Source organism: Daldinia childiae, assembly GCF_008694065.1.
Source record: "Daldinia childiae strain JS-1345 chromosome Unknown Scaffold4, whole genome shotgun sequence".
Taxonomy (NCBI): Eukaryota; Fungi; Ascomycota; class Sordariomycetes; order Xylariales; family Hypoxylaceae; genus Daldinia; species Daldinia childiae.
Window position 1 is genome coordinate 840,410 of NW_022984645.1, and position 22,564 is coordinate 862,973.

Below are 22,564 nucleotides of genomic sequence, written 5' to 3' on the forward strand. Positions count from 1 at the left end.
TAGTAGGCGGGTATTTATGGACCCTACGAAGCTTATGTAGAGGTACCCCTCCTGCCCTTAAATGCCAAAAAACCTATCGCTGAGCGCCGAGCAGAACAAGCAACTTTATCTTGTGCATAGAAATAATTCTATAACTATACATTTTTCAATATCTCAGATGATACTAATATGTAGAATTCGACCACCATGACTGACTGGCGATCTGAATATCTTACTTCCCTGCAAGAAGCAGAGCGGAACAATCCTGTGAACAAGGACCTCGTCGAGGCTTGTGAGTAGCATTTCTTGTGTTCCACTTACCTACCGACCATTCCTAATAAATCTCACCTCTAGGCTCCCAACTCGCCGATCGCGTAGCCGCCCTCGAAGCCGAAAAGGTAGTCTGGCAAACCTCAACGAACCCCCCAACGTCATCAGAAAACCCGTCGGGAAAAGGCATTGCGACAACTGGCACGACAGATAGTGGTGCGGATCAGAGCATCGCCCAACTACGGTTAGACCTAGCCGAAGCGCTCCGGTCTAAAGGCCAGCTGCAGAGCAGACTAAAAACTGCCGAAGATGAACTCCAGAAGCTGAGGTCAAAAGCGAAAGTCGATACTAAGCGTATTAACGATTTGACCGCCGAGCGTAACGCACTCACGGCGAAACTTAAGGACCGCAATGAAGAGCTGGCTGGCAAGAACAAGATGCTCAAGGTACGAATAAAGGATGGTGTAGATGTAGGTATGTATATTTGGCTGGGGACTAATGCGTAGCAACAGGATATTCAGGATGAGAACCTGACGTTAAATATACAACTCGATGTCACCGAGCAGAAAGCAGCTAAGGTCGCAGCTGATAATAAGGATCTAATTAAGAGATGGATGGATCGGATGAAGCACGAGGCAGACGCCATGAACCTAGAAAACGAATCACCAAGTAGTAAGAATCGGAGGTGAGGTGAAAAACTAGCATACTGCTCATGGATGCCATTTTGAGATTTATTGTATTGATGTGTTCTATTTATATAACCTAATAACGGTATTGTAAGTCCTTACCATTTGATCGCATTCCTTGGTATCCCTCGAATCATGTTTATCTATGCGAATGTGGTATCCTAACGCGCGTTCTCACCTACCCGTTCTCTGAATTCTATACATTGGAAATATTGCTGACGTCTCTTTCCCATATAGACTGGTCGGCATCATTATTTCCTGATGGAGATATAGTAGTCGCCTTCCGCAGCGGCCCAACTGACCCAGTTCTCGTGGTAGCGGTAATGCTGGACGTCGAGGATACTGTTTGCGACATCGTTAATAGCGGTTTTGTTTTCGTGGACGAAGGACTTTAGCGATATGATCTTGCAGCCCTTCTTCAAATCCAAAAACATGTTAATAAGGGCATCGTTAAGAGTGGAAGTGAAGGCTTTGTTATTGACGAGTATTACGTCCGCCTCCTTCAACTTTTCCAAGATCTTAGCGTTGGTGCGAAAGTCACCCCTCTCAAGATGAACCCGCCCATGCGCGACACCCCAAAGGTGACATCTGGATCTGAACTCCTTCTCCTGAGCTTCGGCGAGATTGCAGGCATTCTCCATCATCTCGCAACCGTAACTCCGACAACCGATTTCAAGGGCCGCTTGAAGTACGACATTACCTACCCCAGAACCAAGGTCTATGAAAACCTGGTCGGAAGTCATTTTCGTCTGCTCGACAAGCAGTTTCGTGATGAAAGGGTGCAGCAGCTCTCCGTAGACGTTGTCGCTTCCCATCTCGTATTTCGTGAGCATCTCTACTTTCGGCGCAACCGTGCGATCGTATACTTGCGTGAGGATAAACGATACCAGACTGGGCGGAAGATGGTGCTGTTGTTCTATGTTCTTCGCTATCGTACCATTCTCAACCAATTCTAATAGTTTGTCGTTGTAGTTTTTAAGTGCTGCTCTGAAGACTGGCACATCTCTATATTTCTCGCTTATTGCGCGTTCCATCTGTCTTCTGAAACTTGCGTTGTGGTCGATGAAAGGCTTCGCTTCGTCGTCGGTGAGATATGTCTCGGCCACGTGCTCCACGACTAAAAGAATGTCTTTAATAGCGTCGATCTTATCTTTCTGCCATACTAGCTCGTATCTTGTCTTATGTTAGTGCGCCCTGTGATGCCTTTGGAGTTGATACCCTTACCTTTCACGCTTACATCGAGACGGATATTGCAGCTCTATCGCAACTTCTTCTGGTTTCGCGCCCTGGATAGGCGGACACTTTGTGGCGACCGATGCAATATCCGCCGCGTGGATGATGCGTGGGTCTCTGATCTCATCGCCGAATGCCTTCTTATGGCGCAGCTTGCGATTTAGATCCACCGACCTTGATTCGCTACGCCGCAGTCGCTTTCGGAAAGGATCGCTATCATCATCCTCCGATTCCGAATCGTTCCCGAAGGCGGGGGAGTCTCGTGGGGTACTGGCTATAGCTTTGCGCTTCCGTATAATAGCGCGCTTCTCGTCAGAGGAGGAAGGATACGGCGACGCGCTTTTGGTTCGTGAGAGGCGCGGATTTGGCGAGAGGCGGGGAGACGCAGAGTAATGGCTTGAAGACACGCGGGGAGGATTTACGGTTAGGCTGGGTCGCGGCTTGGTGGGAACGACGACTTTTTCAACACGGATCTCCTGAGGCGCTGCCTTCAGCCGAGATTTCTGGTTGAAGATGCCCATAGCTTCTAAACGGTGGCGCAGGCGAGGGCGTTGTTATGAACGGGGATAATCTAAAGGAATATAGGTCGAAGAATAACGATCTGAAGATACTGAAGATACTGAGGATACTGAGGATACTGAGGATATTGATACTGAATCTAGGCGTATACGCATATATGTACCATATAAAATGCGAATGCGAGTGAGTGACTAGGCCATGAGAACTAACGCAATGCACAAATGAATGTGGGCATACGCAATCAAGTTGAAAGAATGCGGAAAAAGAAGGGTGTAACTAATATGTAGGTACCTAGGCAACGAGGACAAGCAGAAAAAAAAGATGGACTGATTTTGATTGATTATTCATGAGGTAGGTGAGCCCCCCAAAGTCCTAGAATGACAGGTGCAGGTGCAAGTGCAAGTGCAAGTACAAATTAGGTATGAGGCGGAATCGGCTTTTCCAACTATTTAGGTACCTAGGTACTATACCCACTTTTATTGATAACCTGAACTTTTAACGTGAGAATTAAAGAAGGTTCTGTGCTGAAGCGGGCTGAACGGGAACTACCTATGATGGCCTATGCCAGGGTAGCCCACCCGAAAGCTTGGCGACTTGGTTGCCTTGCATCGGACAATTACGGTACTGGTACATGGTAGTAAGACATTTGTCCCCGCCTCATTACGTAGGTACATTAGCCTCCAGTTACCAATAATTACTAGGCACGTGCCTCGTTTGAAGAAACCTATTAAATACTTATTCATCGTTTAACTAACTTGGATATATCATATATTCCTTATTTATATAACGAACTTCTCTTCCTTTGGCTAATTACAAAATATCTACCTAGTTATACTGCGTAAGTTAGGTAAAATAGACGCCATCTTTTCTGCATTCCGGGATAGGCAAATACATATCAAGATCTTTAATTCTATATGTTATCCTTGATTTTAATACTCCCCTTATACATCTTACAAACGACAGAGGAGAATACTCTGATTAGTGACGGTATCAGTATCAGTATAAATCTCACGCGCGGGGATGCTCGAGAATATGATAAAGCAAGGGCAACGAGCTCTTGTCGCTGTCAATAATCATCTGACAATGACCTTAATGAGCGAGGTTCTTAGGTAGATTCAACTTTTTGTTACGTATGAAAGGCTCCGTGGTCTTCAAAGGATTAGTATATTTATACGGTTCGCAAGAGTAGGTTTCATTGTTGCTGCGGCAGTGGCCACGACTGAACTTCCTTCAAGATATGGCGAAAGGAAGTGTTCCGAGTTGATAACGAGTTGATTATCCGTTAAGCGCGGAACAAGGGGGATTGTCTCCCGGAATAGGAAGCCGGTCGAGGTCGCTTTTAATCTCTGATTTGGCATTGTTGCTTGGATGGCAATGAGTAAACAACAATGATGCTTTATTCTCTAAGTATTAATATGGGCAGCGCAGAATCCTCGTGGATAACCCCTGTGGAGATATTCTATTTTCCTACTAACCATTTATCTAATTCTAAAATTACTATAGACCATTTTCAAGGTCATCATAATGTCAAAGAGAGGAATTATTGGCTTCCTTACAGCATTGAGCTGGACAGCTCAATTTGCCAATGGCCAGCTTCAACCCGATTGCAATCCGCTCCACACGGATTGCCCATCAAAGAAGGCTTGGCCCGAGGAGAATTATTATATTGATTTCACTAAGCAAAAGGGCCCCCCTTCAGACTGGACGATTGCGAATTCCGAGGTCGTCGACTTCACTTCCAACGGAGCCGAGTTGTCTTATGCCAAAAAGGGGGATGCACCGAATATGTGGACCGATTTCTATATGCTTGGCGGCCGGTATGATGTCGAGATGAAAATTGCTCCGGGCCAGGGAGTGATTAGCAGCGCAGCTTTATGGTCAGACACTCAGGATGAAATCGATTTTGAATTTTCCGGTAATCAATTTGGCCAGACGCCTTTCCCGCCTCGGGATGGGATGTGGGCTTTTGAGACCAACGTTTTCGCGCAAGGAAAGATGTGGGATGGCGCAGCTACTTACCAGAAAGATTTATACAAGCCAGCAGAGCAGTTCCATAAGTATTCGGTAGAGTGGGATGAAGACTACATGAACTGGTATGTTGATGATAAGGTCGTCCGAAGTATTCTAGCCAAGGATACTCCTAAAGGTTTCGCCTTTCCCCAGTCTCCGATGAAGCTTCAACTTGGTGTATGGGGAGGTGGAGACCCTAATAACAATCACTGGACTATTCAATGGGCTGGAGGTGAGGTCGACATGAAAGGCGCTCCTTATACTATGTATGTGAAGAGTGTAAACATAACAAATAAATATCCTGCTTGCCAGTACAGATATAAGGATAAGGTATGTCAATTACTTATAGGTTACGACAGTCTTACTAACGACTTACAGAGTGGGAAGCAAGCTTCCATCGAAAAATTAGAAAACGGCTGTAACCCTGAACTCGTGAAAATGGCTAAGAGGGATCCTGCTGCGAATAACTATCCTGTCAGTTCGCCAGAGTCAGTGGCTAGCGAAGTAGGATCCTCTACTCCTGCCAATTACCCTACATATGATGCTAGCTCGCCTTCTACTAGCCAGTTACCTACTACATCTTCTTCCCAACCCCTCGATACGTATCCGACTAGTTTGCTGTCTAGTAGCGATGACTTATCTACTTCTTCTCCCGTCGAATATCCCACGTACTCGGCTAGCTTACCTTCAACTAGTGATCAATCGATTTCTTCGTTGGTAGGATATCCTACAGGTGAGGTGGAGACTTCTAGCGTCCAATTATCGAGTTCTGTTGCATCCGGTTATCCCACGTCTCCGGCTGGATCATCATCTGTTGTAGTCTCTTCATCTGCCTCCTCACTCGCTGAGACTTTCGAGACATATCCCGCCTTAAGCCCACCGTCAGCAAGCGTACCATCGGCGAGTGTATCGTCTGCGAGTGTATCATCAGCTAGTAGCTTGAGTCTTTCTTCTGCTGGGGTACCGTCCTCGTCGACGGTTGATGGATATCCTACCCAACCGCTAACTGAATCCGGGACTGTATCGACACAGACATCGGCTACAACGGCTCCCGGAGGGTATCCAGTGAGCTCACTGACTACCAGTAGTGGAATCTTAAGTAGTCTAAGCTCACTATTCTTGGGCACTACCACCAGTAGCAGTGTGTCGACCCAGACCGACTCTAGTATAGTTACTGGGTCTACTTCTACCACTGAGCTGACTGAATCGAGCTCTGTCCAAATTGCTAGCTCAAGTGTTGACGCGGCCAGTTCCAGTGCTTCTTTAAGCTCACAGGCATCCGGTTCTAGCTACCTGGCTTCATCCCCTTCAGCCTCATCCGCTTCGGTTTCGTCCATTCCCGGGTCATTATCTTCAGTAACACAACCCGGTACTTCGAGCATAGCCAGCGGCACTATCGTCTCTTATTCTGAATCGGTTGGAAGTGCCTCCTCGAGTACGATAGGCGGAAGTAGCAACACTATTTCTACAATATATTCGTCGACCATTTACACTGTCACGTCCTGCGCGCCGACAGTAACTAATTGCCCTGTCGGGAAGGTTACCACAGAGTCGGTTTCAGTATCGACAACGACATACCCTGTCAGCCAGTCTCAACCAATTACATCTAGTACTCTTAGCGATACTAGTGTAGAGACGCAGCCTAGTTCATACGTGGCTATCTCATCTGCAACTGTATCATCAGCCACTATTTCGTCCGCAGATGTCTCCTCCGTAGCCAGCTCATATATGACGATCTCAAGCGGGTCGGCGGTATTACCTACGACCGAATCAGGCATTTCATATTTTACTTATCCAACTTCCGGAGGCCCGTTATTTTCGCAAACATTACCAAGTACGTACAGCGTTAGCAGTGAAATTACTAAGTCGATACTATCAACGGTCTACTCAACGAATGTTGTTACTATCACCTCATGTGCTGCCTCTGTAACGAATTGTCCAGTAGGCCAAGTCACCACCGAGACGATCTCCGCGTACACTACTATTTGCCCAGTCACGCAAACTATCCTTGATGGTATAACTTATGGTATAGTGCAAGGGACAGAGGCCACCGCTTTACCGCCGCCATCATCATCTGCCTACCCAGCGAGCTCTTCAAGCTTAAAGCCAGTTGAATCGGTGTCGTTATCAGGCTCTAGTAGCCTCTACCCTACAACCAGCGTGATAAGTTCAGCAATAATAAGCTCTTCGGTGCTCGGCTCTAGTAATATTTATCCTACAGCTAGTTCGGGAATCTCTGTCGGATCCAGTTCTTCGATAATCAGTTCGAGTATTATCTTCCAAAACTCAACGATATCCACCTCCGAGAGCACCTTCGAAGGATCATCTCAAACCTATCCAGCTTCGTCTATTCCGGCCTCGAGCACTGAAACTAGTATGACCACCTCAACAGTTTACTCAACAAATATTTATACTATAACTTCCTGTGCGCCTGGAGTCACGAACTGTCCTGCTCAGTTGGGACAGGTCACGACAGATCTCATCTCTCTGTATACGACTGTATGTCCGGTTACCGAGTCGCAAACCACGATCGACGGAAGTTCTTCGGTACTTCCGGTTGCTACACAGACTTCCGCGCCAGGTCAGACGATTTCCTCGTACGCTACAATGAGAAACTCCACGTCGGCTGGGGCTATTCCTAGCTCAAGTGTATCTGCCCCAATCCAGTCAAGTGTTACTCAAGACGTACCGTCTTATTCGATGTCTACTGAGTCTGGACCTCTAGTCGAGTCTAGTACTAGTCAAGCTGCGTCTTCCTATGCAACGTCTGCGCAATTTGGGACAGAACCTGCATCATACACAACGTCGACCATATACTCGACGAATGTTTACACTGTCACGTCTTGCGCGCCGGGCGTGACTAACTGTCCTACTAATGGCGCAGTGACAACGGAAATTATTGCTGTATCTACCACGGTTTGCCCCGTAGCGGACAATTCAAAAGACACACCGGGAACTACCGTCTCTGCCGTGGCATCCCAATACACAACCACTGCTATCACGTTAAGTGATACCGTGAGTGGTTCGGTTATTGTAATAACAACGACTGTCAGCTTTATCGATACACCTGCGCCAACTTCGTATTACCCAACTCAAGGGATTGGCACGTCTAACACTGCAGGGACTGATGCTATCGCGTCTAGTGCGCCTGGCGCATATCCCAATATAACCAAACCAGGCACAACTGTGACCCTCGGTAACTACTTCACGACTGTAATCGAGTATGACACGATCACTCCCGAGGCCCCTGCCTCTGTATCGTCTGGAGCTACTCCTACTAGCTACTACACAGCATCCCAAGCATCTACCGACGTTTCGAGCTATCAGATGAGTGAATCCTCTAGCACCGTAGGAACAGCCACCACTTCGGTCCCGGTTGCTGTTAGCTCGGCCTCAAGGTCAGTTTCTCCGTCTTGTTTTTTCTTGGTTATTTGCGCAATTTTCATTCAAACATTCGGAGGACTTGTAAACTGATGGTCGTTCCTATTAGCTACCCCGTAGCATCGTCTCAGACCGCCCCTAAGAATGCACCTGGTGAGTCCTCGCATGTCGATAATGATCTAACAACGGTAACCTCCCCCACCACGGATACTCGTACCGTGTTCCAGACACAATCTCCTGAGAAGTCGGGCACGTGCGAGTGTGTACCCTCGACCGTGACTGTCACTCAAACAGTTGCACGAGTCACTGTGACAAGCACAGCCGAACCGTTTATCGCTAGCACGTATTCTATGGGTACTGCTCCTCTTGGCACAGGTGCGACGACCACGAACGCTTACCCGATGAGCACGCCAGCTGCGATACGAAGGTGGTTTAGGCGAGGTCATGGAAATGGGGGCGAACATGGACATTGATGAGATGCTAGGTTAGAGGGACGAAGCAGGGACTTACATTGCATCGGATAGTTACTATATATTCCATGGCATTAACTTAGGTGGCAGGCTCCACGGATAAAATTTCTTATATGTTTATTAATTTCTAGGTTCTGTTCATACGAAAAATGTAAATAAATGCTGGATTGTCACTTCGTAAATGGGGGTTATATGCTGTGTGACGTTATAAGGAATGAAAATGTCGATGTTTAAACGGGGAAGAATGGGGGTATCTAACTATGTCTAGGTATCAATCTAACTTGTAAGGTATGAACCGAGGGACGTGATTGTGGCGTTGCGTAAGCGTACGACCTACGTGGAGTCGAATTTTCTATTTCTTTCATTCACGCGAAGTTCTTACGTGATACGATTACAACCTTAGATGCGTCTAAACCACGCGAGCTCCGGTTGGATTCGCTACCATAACAGGGTTAACCAAAAATATCATCTAAGAGTGGATGAAAATATTGGGCTACTAGGATTGAAAGCCTTACCAATTATTCTATTAGAGGTATGAATTCGTATCTTAACTCTATTTCCGCATTTCCGCGCATGTCACCTTGAGGCTAAACCAGGTTTGTTATCCCCTATCCCCCATCTACAACCAATGGGTCGGTAATAATACATTCATATAACCCCCCACATCGATACAACGCTAATCGGCCTGCCCCGAATTTTGACATATCTATCTAAATATAAATATAAATGCCGAAGAAAAAGCCGCTAGGATGAGAGACTCATGAAAACTGACAAGCGAGATAGAACCCTCGTCATGTACATACATACATGTGTAATCTACAGGTGTAGTCTGACCGAATACCTGGTGTGCAAGCTAGACCGTAAAGAGGCTCCGTAAGATATCTGCGCCATGGCTCAACTTACATATATAACAAGCGGACCCTAGTCATAGAGTTGCTGTCATATTATGTATATCAGAGCTGAGTCTAGACAAGAAATATGACAATAATTATTCTGCCGTAAACAATACATATGTGCAACTACATAACTAGTACCAGCAAGTCTCTAGAGTTTCCTTCTATCCACATCCTCGGGTCATAATCATGTCTGGCGTTCGAAATATTACGGTTCCATGGGTACCGTTAGACGAGTTCGATTGGTCCTTCGCACGCACCGGCCCGCTGCCCTGGAACCTCACGGTCTGGTATGTAATAAGTCAGACCCAAAAACCCACGAGGCATACCAACATGGCTATTTGATAAGGGTTAACTAATAGATCATAGGTGTCTTCTCGCCGTCTTCACATCTCTCCCAATCTGGATGACCGTCGAGCTGACCGCCTGGGTCCTCTATGCTTTTGAGCGATGGAGCGGGATTTATTTCTGGTCCGTCCTCGCTACGACATGGGGTTTGACGATCCGCGCCATCGGTTTCCTACTCAAGTTCTGCGTGCCGGAGGCGAACTGGATATTGACATATGTGCTATCTGAAGTTGGTTGGGTCATGATGGTGACCGGTTTTAGTATTGTCTTGTGGTCCCGGCTGCACCTCGTGATTTCGCCGGGCACACCGATCCTGCGTATCGTACTCGCCATGATCATCATCGACGGCTTCCTATTTCACGTGCCAACCGTTATATTTCAGTACTTTATGTCGAACGCGGCGACGCATGAGAAATATCTTCCCTACATGAACGTGATGGAGCGTGTTCAAGTCTTAGCATTTTCGGTGCAGGAGGCTATCATCTCTTCCATCTATATCTGGGGAACGATGCAGATGTTCAAGTTATCACTCAACGCCAAGGCTAAGAATACATTAGCATTTCTTATCATCGTCCAGGTAGCTGTGGTTCTGGCCGACATACCCGTCATCGTGCTCGACTACTGTAACTACTTCACTCTTAAAGCCGTCATACACTCGTTTATTTACGCTTTCAAGCTACAGATAGAATTTGTAGTTCTGAACGAATTCAAGCATCTTGCTAACGGCGGGATTACCGGTGGTAATGGGTCCTTTGGAGGAGGATCTGATGATTTCTCACAATTCCATACTGGACCTCTAGATACACCGAAAGGGAATAGCACTGGCGCATATAATAACTCGGGGGTATCAGTGGTCGTGTCAGCCAGTGGGCCGCCATCGTCGAGGGTAAATCGGTCTATTTCATCAGGAACACACGGTCAGCGTGCAGAGCAACCTGATTCTCTTGAAGCCCGATACCTAGGGAGGTATGGTATGGCCATGTGATTTTTATACACTCGATCAGTTTTATAGACTCCTTAACATCACCGTCCTAGATTAATAGATATCCTTCATGAAGGCAACATAGATCTTGCTCCAACAGTCTAAGGATCAGGTACCTAAGGTATGGGTATTGAGTGTATGGAGGAGATACATAATATTGTATCTTGGAACTGCTAGATCTCGAGTAGTTTTCCCATGCTAATAATTTAGACTCTAGTTACCACTAAACTTACTTAGGACGTCAAAGTTATTTCAAGCTCCGTCTCCTAGGATCCGCTGTTGTTACTATCTCTATGCCTTGCTCTTGCTGCAGATTCGGTATAGAAAACTCCAGTGCTGTTCCCCCATGTGATAACGGTAGTTTGTGTAGTCTATCGGAAAGTCGGCCTCGGAACTACCATAATGAAAGTTATGCGAATATAAAAGACCGGAATAGCTGATCGGATGAAGAAGATGGCGACCCATGTAGCTATCCGAACATCCTGTATACTATCGCCGCCACTATGCTCCGATGTCGAAGGCCGTAATATGTAAAGCTAGATAGTACCCAACCAACCAAGAAATATTGCCCCCTTTACGCTAATCAGACTACCCCGAATATCACCTAGTTAAGAAAGTACTAGCTTGACCTAATGCACATTCTTGCCAATGAGAAGGCCATACAGAATACTATCATGAGAGACACAGCACCTATCATCCCAGTAAAATTGATAGAGGCTTCGGCTTTGGCTGAGACTCATGTCGTCTATCGAATCATCGAGTTGGCGTAGCGGGACGGCATAACCCTCGGCCTTCCCCCTCATACCGCTATTGATCTTGCTCATCTCCAATAAAATGCACCTCGGATACCTCTCCTTGTTCGACTCTCTACAAAAAGGCGGAGGGGTATCTGTCTCTTCAGAAATAAACACAGCCGTCAACACCAACTCTTCAACACCGACCCTAGGAGCACCATGCCCGAAATGAGAAATTTGATTGCTCGTTTAGCGTTCGCGTTATTGTTGCAAGATGCCGCCTCTTTGCAACTTAATGTAACAGCAGTTGGGGCAAGGGACGGCTCCTCGACACTCGAATGTTGGCAAATGAACGTACCGTTCAAAACATCTGTCGATCCCGGAACAGCTGGAGGCTTTGTGACGACTCTGAGAAATGTCTCAAATGTGACCTACTCTATCCTCCCGTCCCAGTAAGACGGTGGCTTACACAATGCGCCATATGCACAGTAAGGCCTTTTCTACCCCGAAAGCTGCATCATATAAGAGGCAGTCTAGGTACCTGGTACTAATGCAAGTTGCTCGATTAGGTGGGTTTATTTCACTACAGGGTTGGCATACATTACGCTGCCCGATGATAGAGATACTAGTGCATTTATAAATGGAGGTCAATTTAGCCTCGTCTTCGCTGCCGATACAGCAGCTGTCAGCCGAAAAGGACATCGTACCCAATACCCGGGTATCACCGAGTCAATTGCGCTCCAAATTCCGACGAGCGACGGAAAAGTCCCCGAACACAATGTGCTACACATGGGCCCATGTAACTTTAACGAAGTTGCTGGTGTTCGTGAATTCTTGCCGGCTCAAAAGAATTGGGACTATGTCAGCCAGAAAGTAGAAGGCTGGGCTAACATGTTGTCACCTTTTATTCCTTCTTAAATGCCTGCTCTATACTGGAGTACGTATACGAACGCACATGGTTTAGGAATCCATTGTATGAGCGTATTTTATCACAGAATTAAGAAGATATTGGAGATATAAAGTGTGTTTTGTGAGGACATTTACGCTTCATGGTAGTGGGAGATTTCGTATCAGGGGTATTTGGGGGTTATTATGAGCTACAACTTTAGTATTCAAGGCCTGATTTTACTTAATTAAATAGATAAAGCTACTTTAATAGGTAAAAGGCCACCTCAGTACAACAGAATGTATCATACTGGACTATAGTGTCTGAGTATCACTTGTTGAGAATATAAGAAAGGGGTTTCTATATCTTTCTTTTTATTCGTAAACATGCATAAATTACTTATAGAGATATTTCAAGAGTTCTTTTGGTAAGGCTTCACCAAGATGACTATACTAAATTGTATGCCTCGGTACCTGGTAGATTGTTAAGCAAACTAGACATCTCCATACCTAGTGGTTTCCAAGTTGGCTATGGCTAAGCTAATTGTACCACTGCCGCTTAACTACCACGTTATCTTAACCTCTTAAAACATTATTTGTTATATATTAACAATCAAACTAGAACCTAGTAAGAGGTAGTCACCGACACAAGAGATCCGCAGCGTCTAGCCCTAAGATTCATTATATCAACGAGTTGGTGCTAGGTGGTTGGTCAAATTTGTCAGAATATCCACCCGAGTGTCGCGCTGTGCGGATAATCATTAGCGTCTGATAATTATGGACTAAACCCCCGACTTAGACTAGGCAAATAGTTGCTAAAAGGAAAAAAGAAAAAAGGCAGAACGAGCTCAGCAGGGATCGAACCTGCAATCTTCAGAGAGTGGAAGACCATTGATGGAACCGAAATCTGACGCCTTACCATTAGGCCATGAACCCCATATATGTTGTTACAATTGAATAATTAGCACTATGATATAATAGTTCTGGTCAAGTGCGGTAGAAATGAGTAAAGCCGCAAGACGACCCTGTCTTAGGGATGATTAAGATGATGTTAGTATATATGCCTTTTGATATGGAAGACTTAGATACGAAGCTCCTATATATCCATTACCTGTAAGGTAGCAACCTGCTGAACATAAAACATTAGTTCAAATCTCTCGATCAGGCTCGTTCATGTAATCTCATTCGCGATTCATAAATATATTTATATCTTGAAGGGAGTGTATTCTCTACAGAATGAGAGTAATGTTTGTAGCGCTCTGAGTGCTATTAAAGAGAGGAGTCTTTTTTGTCCTGCATCCTATGCCCAACAATAGGAGGTGCATAATCCTCCATCAGCAGATCCAACAGCGCAAACCCCTTTTTACTCACCAAGCGAACTTTTCTTTGACCAAGTCTTCGGATCGCTTCCATAGCCTTTCAGCCCCCTCGCTTGAGGTCGAGTAGGAGTTCGCTTTGTCAGAAATCTGGCAATCTATAAGGTAAACCCCGTGGTTCTCCTTATCACCCTTGGTCTCAGGAAGGCCCAGCTTCGGATCCAGTGCAGCAACAAGGCTTGTTGCTGATCCTGCTCCTAGTGTTTTGAAGTAAAGATTCCCCGACTTCTCCCAACTGTCGATTAGATCTTTCGTGCTTTGTGTGGCATCTCTGGATAGCTCTGTGCTGATTACTCCGGGATGCAGGGATATGCTCAAGATCCCGTACTTCTCATAAAGCCTCTTGTTTAATGCTATACTGAACAGTACATTCGCAACCTTGCTCTGATTGTAACCTTCAAGTGGTAGGTACGATTTGTTTTCGGCATCCACCCCTCCCCACCGCCTATGCATCTCGTAAGGGGGCTGTTCGTCTTCGGGGAGCTCTTCACTCTTCTTTTCGAAATTCATATCACTCCATCGCATACGAGCCGATACTGGAGAAAGCGAAGAAACGTTGATAATCCGAGTTGCCCCTTTCGGGTTGCGCTCTGCCGCCTTAAGAAGTTTCGGCATGGTCAAGCAAGTGAACAGAAAATGTCCGACGTGATTAGTGGCAAATTGTATCTCAATTCCATCCTCGTTGATCGTGCGTTCGGGGATATTGGAGATGGCGGCACTATTGACGATGATATCAATAGTAGGTATATCAGACCATGATAGAAGTTCGCCGGCAGCGGCCCTAACAGTTCTCTGTGTGGAAAGGTCGAGAATAAGAGAGCGGTAGTCTACATTAGGGAATTCAGCCTTGAGCTTGTCGATGCACTCTTGAATCTTGGATGGAGTACGGCTGGCGAGGATTATGTGAGCAGGAGATTGAGAGGCCTATATAATATGTTAGAGTATAGAGAGACAAGTGAGAAGGATACCTACAAAAGCTTGTACGGTTGTAAATCCAATACCAGCAGCATTTACACCCGTCACGAGTACTGTTTTACCACGAATCTCCCCAGCAAAGGCCTTCGCAACATCCAACGCCTCTGTATGATCGTTGAATTCGGGATGGGTTGTAGTAGTCATTTTGACGTAAGATTCGTCTATTACGTTGATTTCGAATAAGTCTTTCAAAAAGTCGATATGATACCAATTCACGGTTATTCAGAATTGCTATTAGTAGCCTCTCGTCTCGAATTTGCTTCTTATTTATATTCTTAAACTTTCTATTTGATTTAACCAACACGCATATTCCTAGCAAGGTTGAGGAAGATCATTATGCTTGCCCGCGGCCTCCATTCATAGTGGTTCATTAGAATAGCCTATCGTGTTGTGTTGGGTGGTCTTAACGGAGTTTATAGCTAACACCTGGGTAATAGCAATCGGGGATATAGGCTGTTAAAATAAACATGTCTTAGGAAAGAAGAAGTCTTAGGCCCAATCAGCTATATTGCCTTTGCCATACTTCTTAGGCTTGTATTCTACTAACGATTGATATCTCCGAAAGTCCTATAGCTTAGCTTTGGTTTATATGTATCGATGGAGGATTCGGAATTAGTGGGCGTAATATTAGATAACCCCGGAATAGTTGCATGTTACTCTTGCTGCATGGAATGGAGATAAGAATAGGAGAGTCTTGTTGGAGGTAATATTTCAACATTTAAAGTATAGATATGAAGCCATTGTCTAGATTGATGATTTTCCCATTCGCTATCGCGCTCAGAGGTAGTATATATCCACATACTCATACACAAGCTGCCCCAGACGGGTAAGCAATACTAAATAGATACATCCTTAAAACCAAAAGTGAAGCTATTGTCCCGGGATAACGCCAAGGGTATCCGAACATTCCTAATCAGATAGCCTTCCTGAATTTTCCCCCCTCAAAACGCCGTAATGTAAGCAACCCATTTTCCTATATCAATCGGCGATATGTTTCGCCCTGTCCATATTTTTTTATATATCCTCGAAGCCGGGACCTGTTTATCAACAACCGAGGCACAGTGTTGCGACGGCATCGTGTTGATATCCTCCTGCTTCAACCCATTCGACCCGTTCGCGCGCGATGTTTCCACAAGTGCTTGTCTAACAACACTTGCGGCGGCATGGGTGTACCGAGGAGCGCATATATGCGTCCTCTTCTGCTGCGTTCCGGGTATAATTGAAACGCCGAGTTCTATCACCCTAGAGTCGATCGGAGCTATGCCGACATTCGTCTGTGGAGAAAGACGGGAAACTCAAAGCCGTCCTCGAAGCTCAGCGCATTCCTTCGGTGGTGGGAGGGAATATGGTACATGTCGTAGGCGTTTTCGTCTTCGTCTAAGGCTGATTCGCAATCGCTGAGGGCTGGGCTTCCGACTTCAAATGAGAATGTTTGAATGTCTTGTGATGTGTTCTTTCTGCTTGGCGCCGGAATAGCGATGGGCTTAGTTTGTGTAGTGTAATTGGTCTTTTGCTCCATATCTTAGGTAGGTAGGGATTGGTTTTGTATGTGTGTGATAATACTTGTTGATATATATATATATATGACTATTGATGGTATTATATTGAAGATATTGGCTTGTTGGTAGATGTGCTGGATAGAAGAAAAAGGTTCTATCTATGATTAGATTGATCTGATTATATACTTGAATTATCTAGATCGAGTGATCAAGATCCCCAGTTCATGCCGATAGGTGGGCTGAGAGAGTTTAACGATCAAACTATGGACACCGAGCCATTCTCGTCTCACAAGAAAACTATAGAGAGTTTCAAAGTCATTTGTGATGCATTTGAATGCTTCCCGATGTGCATAATAATTGAAAGTGGGTGCAAATGGTCTGTTTTTTGAACCAATGAGTTGACGATCGTACGATCGGGACAAACCGGTCGCCTGCGAAAGCACGATGAATTCGCAAACAAGCCACGCACCGTCAATTACATAATTTAACCGGGCTACTAATCATCTGGGGAATCCTGGGTTTTTCTGGGTTTTCTTGAGGCAATTGTCTAGACCTCGTCTAGCGGGAGGCGATTTCCGGCGATCCCCTAAATTATGACCAACCAAATTCATAAATAAGAACTTGGCATCTATATCTTATTAGTTGTTTATGTAGTAAGACCTATAACCTATCTATGTAATTCTAATTGAATTCTAACCTGACAATGACGATATACCTTCATCTAAATATGTCTTGCTATAGCAGTAATATATATAATCGTCATATTCACTTAACTACTCAATAGCAGCGACTTATGTCTTATATATGTTGTCCCATTTATGACATAGGGAATTCCCTATCACTTTTTAAATATGTATGTAAATATTCCATCATATCCACCTCTTGGCATCCCACCATTGACCATTCAGATCCCTTGCTAACCATCCAATAGTTATGAACAAGAAACAACAAGTCCATAATATTCCTAGCAAACTCGCACTTCAAGACTTGGATGCCGTGTTACAAGATGGGTCGGTTTTCTAATCTCGAGTGCGAATATGGTCTGCCATGCCAGCATACGTCAGGTGGTTGGAAATATTGCATTTCCGAATTTTTGGTTGGGCTTCGCATGTGATTGGAATACTAACGACCGAATATAATGTAGCTTTGGACGCAATTGATGTATCATATGCATTCTATCACGTCGGACATGGCTGCTATAGCCGTGGCAAAGGCTGCATGGCGTACTATGGTTACTCCGGAGGGTAACACTATGAACCTATGAACCTAGAAGCTGCAGACTTTACTTGATCACTTCTATTGCATTGATATGCATATCTCGCCACATAAATGTTCTAGGTGTTCTATTCTGCAAGCGTTAAATTAATTTCACTTGAGAAACTGACCTTCGAATGATTAATCTTCACATGACATCCAATAGACACGGTGGACTTGACTCGTCATGTATTAGTGCTGTCTATCGAGTTGTCGTGCCTTTCGGGCGCTGTGCTTTAATTAAGGAAAAGGCTAGTAATTAACAATTGGTCCGAACCAATAGAACGACATGTTGAGGCTTGGAAATTATTAGCAAAGGCAAGAGATTTATGAAATTTTATGGAAGTTTGAAAATACTTATGTTCGTGTAAAATTACAGTGCTTTTAGAAGTATCCCGGATCAATCTTTAATTAAAGCGCAGCGCTAATAAATATGAATGTCGACTGGGAAAGATCTAGAACCGATTATCATATCATTCAACCAAGTTGCTGATTACCTAGGTACCTCTAGGCACCTATTATATTCAAGTTGTACGAACCTCAATCGCTGTTATATGATTGATAAAATGACTGTAGAATCTAGACGCGTATGGGAATAGATGGGAGCAACACCGAAAATGTGAGTTCTAAATGATCAGTCTAGTTCATTCTCTAGGTACATTATATGATGGGGTTATATAATGATTCATGTGTTGATATTTACCTACGGTAACTTAGGTAATAAAGCTATTGCAATTTTACTTGAACTTTCTTTCTTACTTCGGGTAGGTAGGTATATTTCGAAGAAGCTTTGTGAACCATTCGAAGTTGAAGCTCAACGATTCATCTAACCCCTGAATCCATATCCAGCGCTTTACAAATGTTATGATAATACTCAACATGCCACTGTAAACAACCCATAATAACTGGTTTGATAATAAGTATGCTATGCAGTCATTGGATATGGATAACATGCTTGGAGATGTACAGTATCCACGCATATACGATTACAGTGTATCCGTGTAATATTTTCTACTACATATTCCCTTTCCCCCCGCCTTTATAGATCATATTCTTATCAACGACTGGCTTGTACTGGGCGTAAAAAGACACGTGGCAACCACAGAGGTATAGTCTAATAATTCTTTCTAAAATCTAGAATAACTATGCTGAAAGCCTTGATCACTGCCTTACTAGTAGATAGTTGGGTAATAACTTTGCTTGAATACGCCTTCGATTTCGAAAAAGTGTTTTATGCCCAAGTTTACCTTGTTCGCACTTGTATGTAGTACTACTTACCTAGGTGGGCATATTTGGTCGGCGGATATATCTCCAAAAGCGACGTGGGGTTCTTGATAAGATGTCTCAGCCTACACAGTACAACTAGAAGATATTGAATTTATCGTCACTCAAAGTTTATACCAAACCGTAGACATGCTCGAAGTTCGTGAGATAACAATAGAAATAGCACATGATGGATTCAAGACTGGTAAATTCACCGCCAAGGAGCTCGCCAGCGCCTTTCTTGAACGTATCGCAAAGTGGGATAAGGCCGGTCCTCGGATTAATTCGACGATGGCTATGTCAGTGACGGCACTGGAAGAGGCGGAAGCTCTTGATTATTATTTAAAGGAGCATGGGAAATTAATGGGAAGACTTCACGGAATTCCAGTATTGATTAAAGACCAAGTACGGACATTCTTGAGAGGTCATGAGATATTGAGCTAATTAAAACGTTTCCTGTAGGCGGACACGAAAGGAATGGTCACTACATACGGTTCAGCTGTTGCAAGGCACAATATCCCCGACGAGGACGCATTTGTGGTTACCAAGTTAAAAGAAGCTGGCGCTGTGATTCTAGGCAAGACCACACTCGCAGAATGGGCTACGGTTTGGTTTAGTGCGAACGGTGCGACAGATTACGAGTTCACTAAGAATCCTTATAACCTTGTATATGATGTCGGAGCATCATCCGGAGGCTCTGGTGCCGCTGTGGCTGCAAATTTCGCTATCTTAGCTGTGGGAGAAGATACAGGTGGCTCTATTAGGGTCCCATCGTCCTTCTGCAATATCGTTGGTCTTCGTCCAACTCCTGGCCTTATCTCGCGAACAGGCTTCTGTCCCCTGATAAAAGTGCAAGATACACCGGGGCCGATGGCACGAACGGTTACTGACTGCGCGCTTATGTTAGACTGCATGGTGGGATTTGACCCCAGAGATGAATTTACGGGTTTCGCAGCTACTGCGGCCGCCCTTGGCCTACCAAAGGGCGGTAGCTACGCAGCTTTCCTTCGAGATGGTCTAGGCAAGATTAAGAAGGCAAAGATAGGGGTTGTCAGACAAAAATTTGGCCCAGACTCTGATCCATATTGCAAAGCAGTGAACAGAGTGATCCTGGCAGCAATTGACAAACTTCAGAGCAGCGGCACAACATTTGTCGACGTATATATCGAGAACCTAGACCATTATATGATTTACCCGCTGACATATCTCCAAAGGTCACGCAGCGATATCAACAGCTTCTTAGCAACGAAGCCACATCTTCCACAGGACATTGCGGACATTCTTCCAGAAAAATCGGATACCCCTTATATGAGTACTCTATGCGCTGTAGCGCATGGCCCGAAGGATCCTAGGAGCGATCCGACTTACCTTGATCGAATTCTGGTACGGGACGAATTCAAGCGTAAAGTGGACTGTCTCATTGCATCACTCGGCCTTGATGCGCTCACTTTACCAGATGTCCGAGTTCCCCCTCCGCGATTCGAAGATGCTGCAAACGGCAGATTTATGAAGAATGGAGAGGAAGATTTCCCAACCAATACATATCTCGCCAGCGTAACACGCCATCCGGCCATCTCAGTGCCAGCTGGGTTCACAGAAGACGGCCTTCCGGTTGGTATGGAGTTAATCGGTTTGGAGTATCAGGAGCAAACACTGCTAGAATTGGCTTATGGGATAGAAACGATAATAGGGGGAAGGAAAGCCCCGCCAGCGCCATTTTAACTATCACTGGCAGTGAAGGAGACTTGGTAACTATATGTGAAAATGTAATTTGGTTTATGGAGCTATGGCATATTGTAGTGAAGTTAAACAGAACTGGTTAATACTATGGTTTACAAGTTCGATTAACTTAGTATCCATCACAAAGGGGAAAGGGCCATTCGTAAAATATGTTTAAATTGTTCAATATTCTCTAACACCCTGTGTTATAAGAAACTTATGGTTTTATAAAGAAGTGTCTAAAGCTTATAATTGTTAAGAATAAGAAACCTTCATAGGTATTAAGTTAACAGTTACTACCTATTCATTGAGCTTGTCAAATACCCCTAGGACCTTTCAACTCATGAGTAAGTAAAAGATGACCCGAATATGAAATAAAGGTATACGTTATTCACTTATGTAAGCCCGAAGATCGCCATAACTGTGCCTCATCGTGACAGTACACCGGACCATTTACCTCCCCTTTTCAGATACTATTGGGTCCGGAGATTCTCATAAACCCCGGACCCTCTACATATATGTACCCCACCAACAAGATATGATCAGTAATCTATGAATGTAACGCTCTCTGCAAACATTATTTAACTTAGATTAGCAGGGCTGGTTTATTGTAGTACGATTATATACAGTATGGTATTATCAACAGCCACCCCTGGCGACAGCCCGGACGGATTGCTTCTTCCGAGCCAGGATCCGTGGTATACGGCTCCGCCCGACTTTGAAGCCTCTACTCCTGGAACTGTGCTCCGGGTTCGAGCTGTCCCGGGTGGTCCGGCTGTCTTCAGCAATGCCTCTGCAGCCTTTCATATTCTATACCGTTCTACTGGCTCGCGATACCAGCCAACCTGGGCAGTGACGTAAGTAGCCCAAGTTTCTTATTCAGTATAATTTAGTCCATTAGTCTTCATTGAAGTACCTAGGTAGGTATCTAACCAACTAACCATTAACTAGATCTCTGATCATCCCCAAGAAGCCCTACGTCTCACCATCCGGATTCAATGCCCTGCTTTCTCATCAGCTTGCGTATAACTCGCCGAGCATCGATTTCGGACCATCATACCGTATCTTCCAGCCACCACCCGTGAGCACGTTTGGCATCCCTACCAATCATGAAAATGTTGATACAATGCTAGGTCGTGGTTGGTTTGTTGCCATTCCCGACTTCGAAGGACCCCGCGCTGCCTTCGGCGCCACTGTCCAAGCCGGCCATGCTACTCTCGATGGCATTCGCGCTGTTCTTTCTCTGTGTGGCAATTCCGAATTTTTGCTCTTACCTACCAGCGCAGACAAGTTCAAGTATGCGATGTGGGGATATAGTGGCGGCTCGCTCGCCTCCGAGAAGGCCGCTGAGCTACAAGTCCAATATGCCCCTGAGCTGAAAACCGGCTTCGTGGGTGCCGCGTTAGGTGGCTTGGTAAGCGATGTAGGGCGTGTGTTCAGTTTCACCAACAAAATGCCCTTTATGGGAAATCTAGTCTTGATTTTACTAGGTATTATGAACGAATATCCCGAGGTTGATACATATCTCCGTAGCCGCCTTAAGACTGACGGACCGCAAAATGCCGCTGCCTTTCTTAAGGGCCGCGAGATGGATTCAATGCAGGCTTTTCTAGCATACCCCAACCAGGATATCTGGGGCTTTTTTATTGGTGGTCAGGCCGACTTTGAGGAATCAGAAGCTTTGCGTAGGATCAAAAAGGTTGAGTGGACCCTTGGTTTCCATGGTGCCCCGGAGATCCCTCTCTTCGTTTATAAGGCAATCCAGGATGAGTTTACGCCTATTTCTGACACGGACGATCACATCGCTCACTACAAACGGTATAAAGTCTCTATCCTGTATGAACGCAATATGGCTGGTGGTCATATTTCTGAGATTGTACAAGGTCAAGATAGAGCATTGAAGTGGCTGGATAGTGTGTTTAGCGGCTCGCATAACACTACAGACCAAGGAGTTGAGATTCGTGATGTTACCGTAGATATTTATAAGCTTCCTACTATTTAAAGTTACACTATACTCTCTTATAGAGAATATTTAACGTCTATTCAGCTAGAACGTACAATTATGCATGAACTTTTAGAATATCGAAT

The 22,564-nt window shown here is 45.0% G+C and overlaps 7 protein-coding genes across 7 annotated transcripts; 5 read left to right on the plus strand and 2 right to left on the minus strand.

The window, feature by feature from the left end:
• Nucleotides 1-186: 186 nt before the first annotated feature.
• GL218_04543 (Autophagy protein 16) lies at nt 187-938 on the plus strand (the record flags this gene model as incomplete). Its single annotated transcript, XM_033581160.1, has 3 exons — nt 187-271; nt 334-695; nt 762-938. The coding sequence occupies 3 exons, from the start codon at nt 187-189 to the stop codon at nt 936-938; spliced, it is 624 nt and encodes a 207-aa protein (XP_033435301.1).
• Nucleotides 939-1,186: 248 nt separating this feature from the next.
• Nucleotides 1,187-2,689, minus strand: GL218_04544 (Histone-lysine N-methyltransferase, H3 lysine-79 specific; the record flags this gene model as incomplete). Its single annotated transcript, XM_033581161.1, has 2 exons — nt 1,187-2,108; nt 2,160-2,689. The coding sequence occupies 2 exons, from the start codon at nt 2,687-2,689 to the stop codon at nt 1,187-1,189; spliced, it is 1,452 nt and encodes a 483-aa protein (XP_033435304.1).
• Nucleotides 2,690-4,211: 1,522 nt separating this feature from the next.
• Nucleotides 4,212-8,567, plus strand: GL218_04545 (putative glycosidase crf1; the record flags this gene model as incomplete). Its single annotated transcript, XM_033581162.1, has 5 exons — nt 4,212-5,027; nt 5,076-5,185; nt 7,751-8,095; nt 8,188-8,453; nt 8,506-8,567. The coding sequence occupies 5 exons, from the start codon at nt 4,212-4,214 to the stop codon at nt 8,565-8,567; spliced, it is 1,599 nt and encodes a 532-aa protein (XP_033435303.1).
• A 1,063-nt stretch (nt 8,568-9,630) lies between these two features.
• GL218_04546 (uncharacterized protein) lies at nt 9,631-12,423 on the plus strand (the record flags this gene model as incomplete). Its single annotated transcript, XM_033581163.1, has 4 exons — nt 9,631-9,731; nt 9,811-10,529; nt 11,759-11,957; nt 12,075-12,423. The coding sequence occupies 4 exons, from the start codon at nt 9,631-9,633 to the stop codon at nt 12,421-12,423; spliced, it is 1,368 nt and encodes a 455-aa protein (XP_033435306.1).
• A 1,334-nt stretch (nt 12,424-13,757) lies between these two features.
• On the minus strand, nt 13,758-14,885 carry GL218_04547 (uncharacterized protein; the record flags this gene model as incomplete). The annotated part of the gene is made up of 2 exons (XM_033581164.1): nt 13,758-14,690; nt 14,739-14,885. The coding sequence occupies 2 exons, from the start codon at nt 14,883-14,885 to the stop codon at nt 13,758-13,760; spliced, it is 1,080 nt and encodes a 359-aa protein (XP_033435305.1).
• A 3,842-nt stretch (nt 14,886-18,727) lies between these two features.
• On the plus strand, nt 18,728-20,479 carry GL218_04548 (Glutamyl-tRNA(Gln) amidotransferase subunit A; the record flags this gene model as incomplete). Its single annotated transcript, XM_033581165.1, has 4 exons — nt 18,728-18,776; nt 18,843-19,162; nt 19,220-19,745; nt 19,854-20,479. 4 exons carry the CDS (start codon nt 18,728-18,730, stop codon nt 20,477-20,479), a joined length of 1,521 nt encoding a protein of 506 aa, XP_033435298.1.
• A 627-nt stretch (nt 20,480-21,106) lies between these two features.
• GL218_04549 (Lipase 6) lies at nt 21,107-22,478 on the plus strand (the record flags this gene model as incomplete). The annotated part of the gene is made up of 2 exons (XM_033581166.1): nt 21,107-21,333; nt 21,428-22,478. The coding sequence occupies 2 exons, from the start codon at nt 21,107-21,109 to the stop codon at nt 22,476-22,478; spliced, it is 1,278 nt and encodes a 425-aa protein (XP_033435297.1).
• Nucleotides 22,479-22,564: the final 86 nt, after the last annotated feature.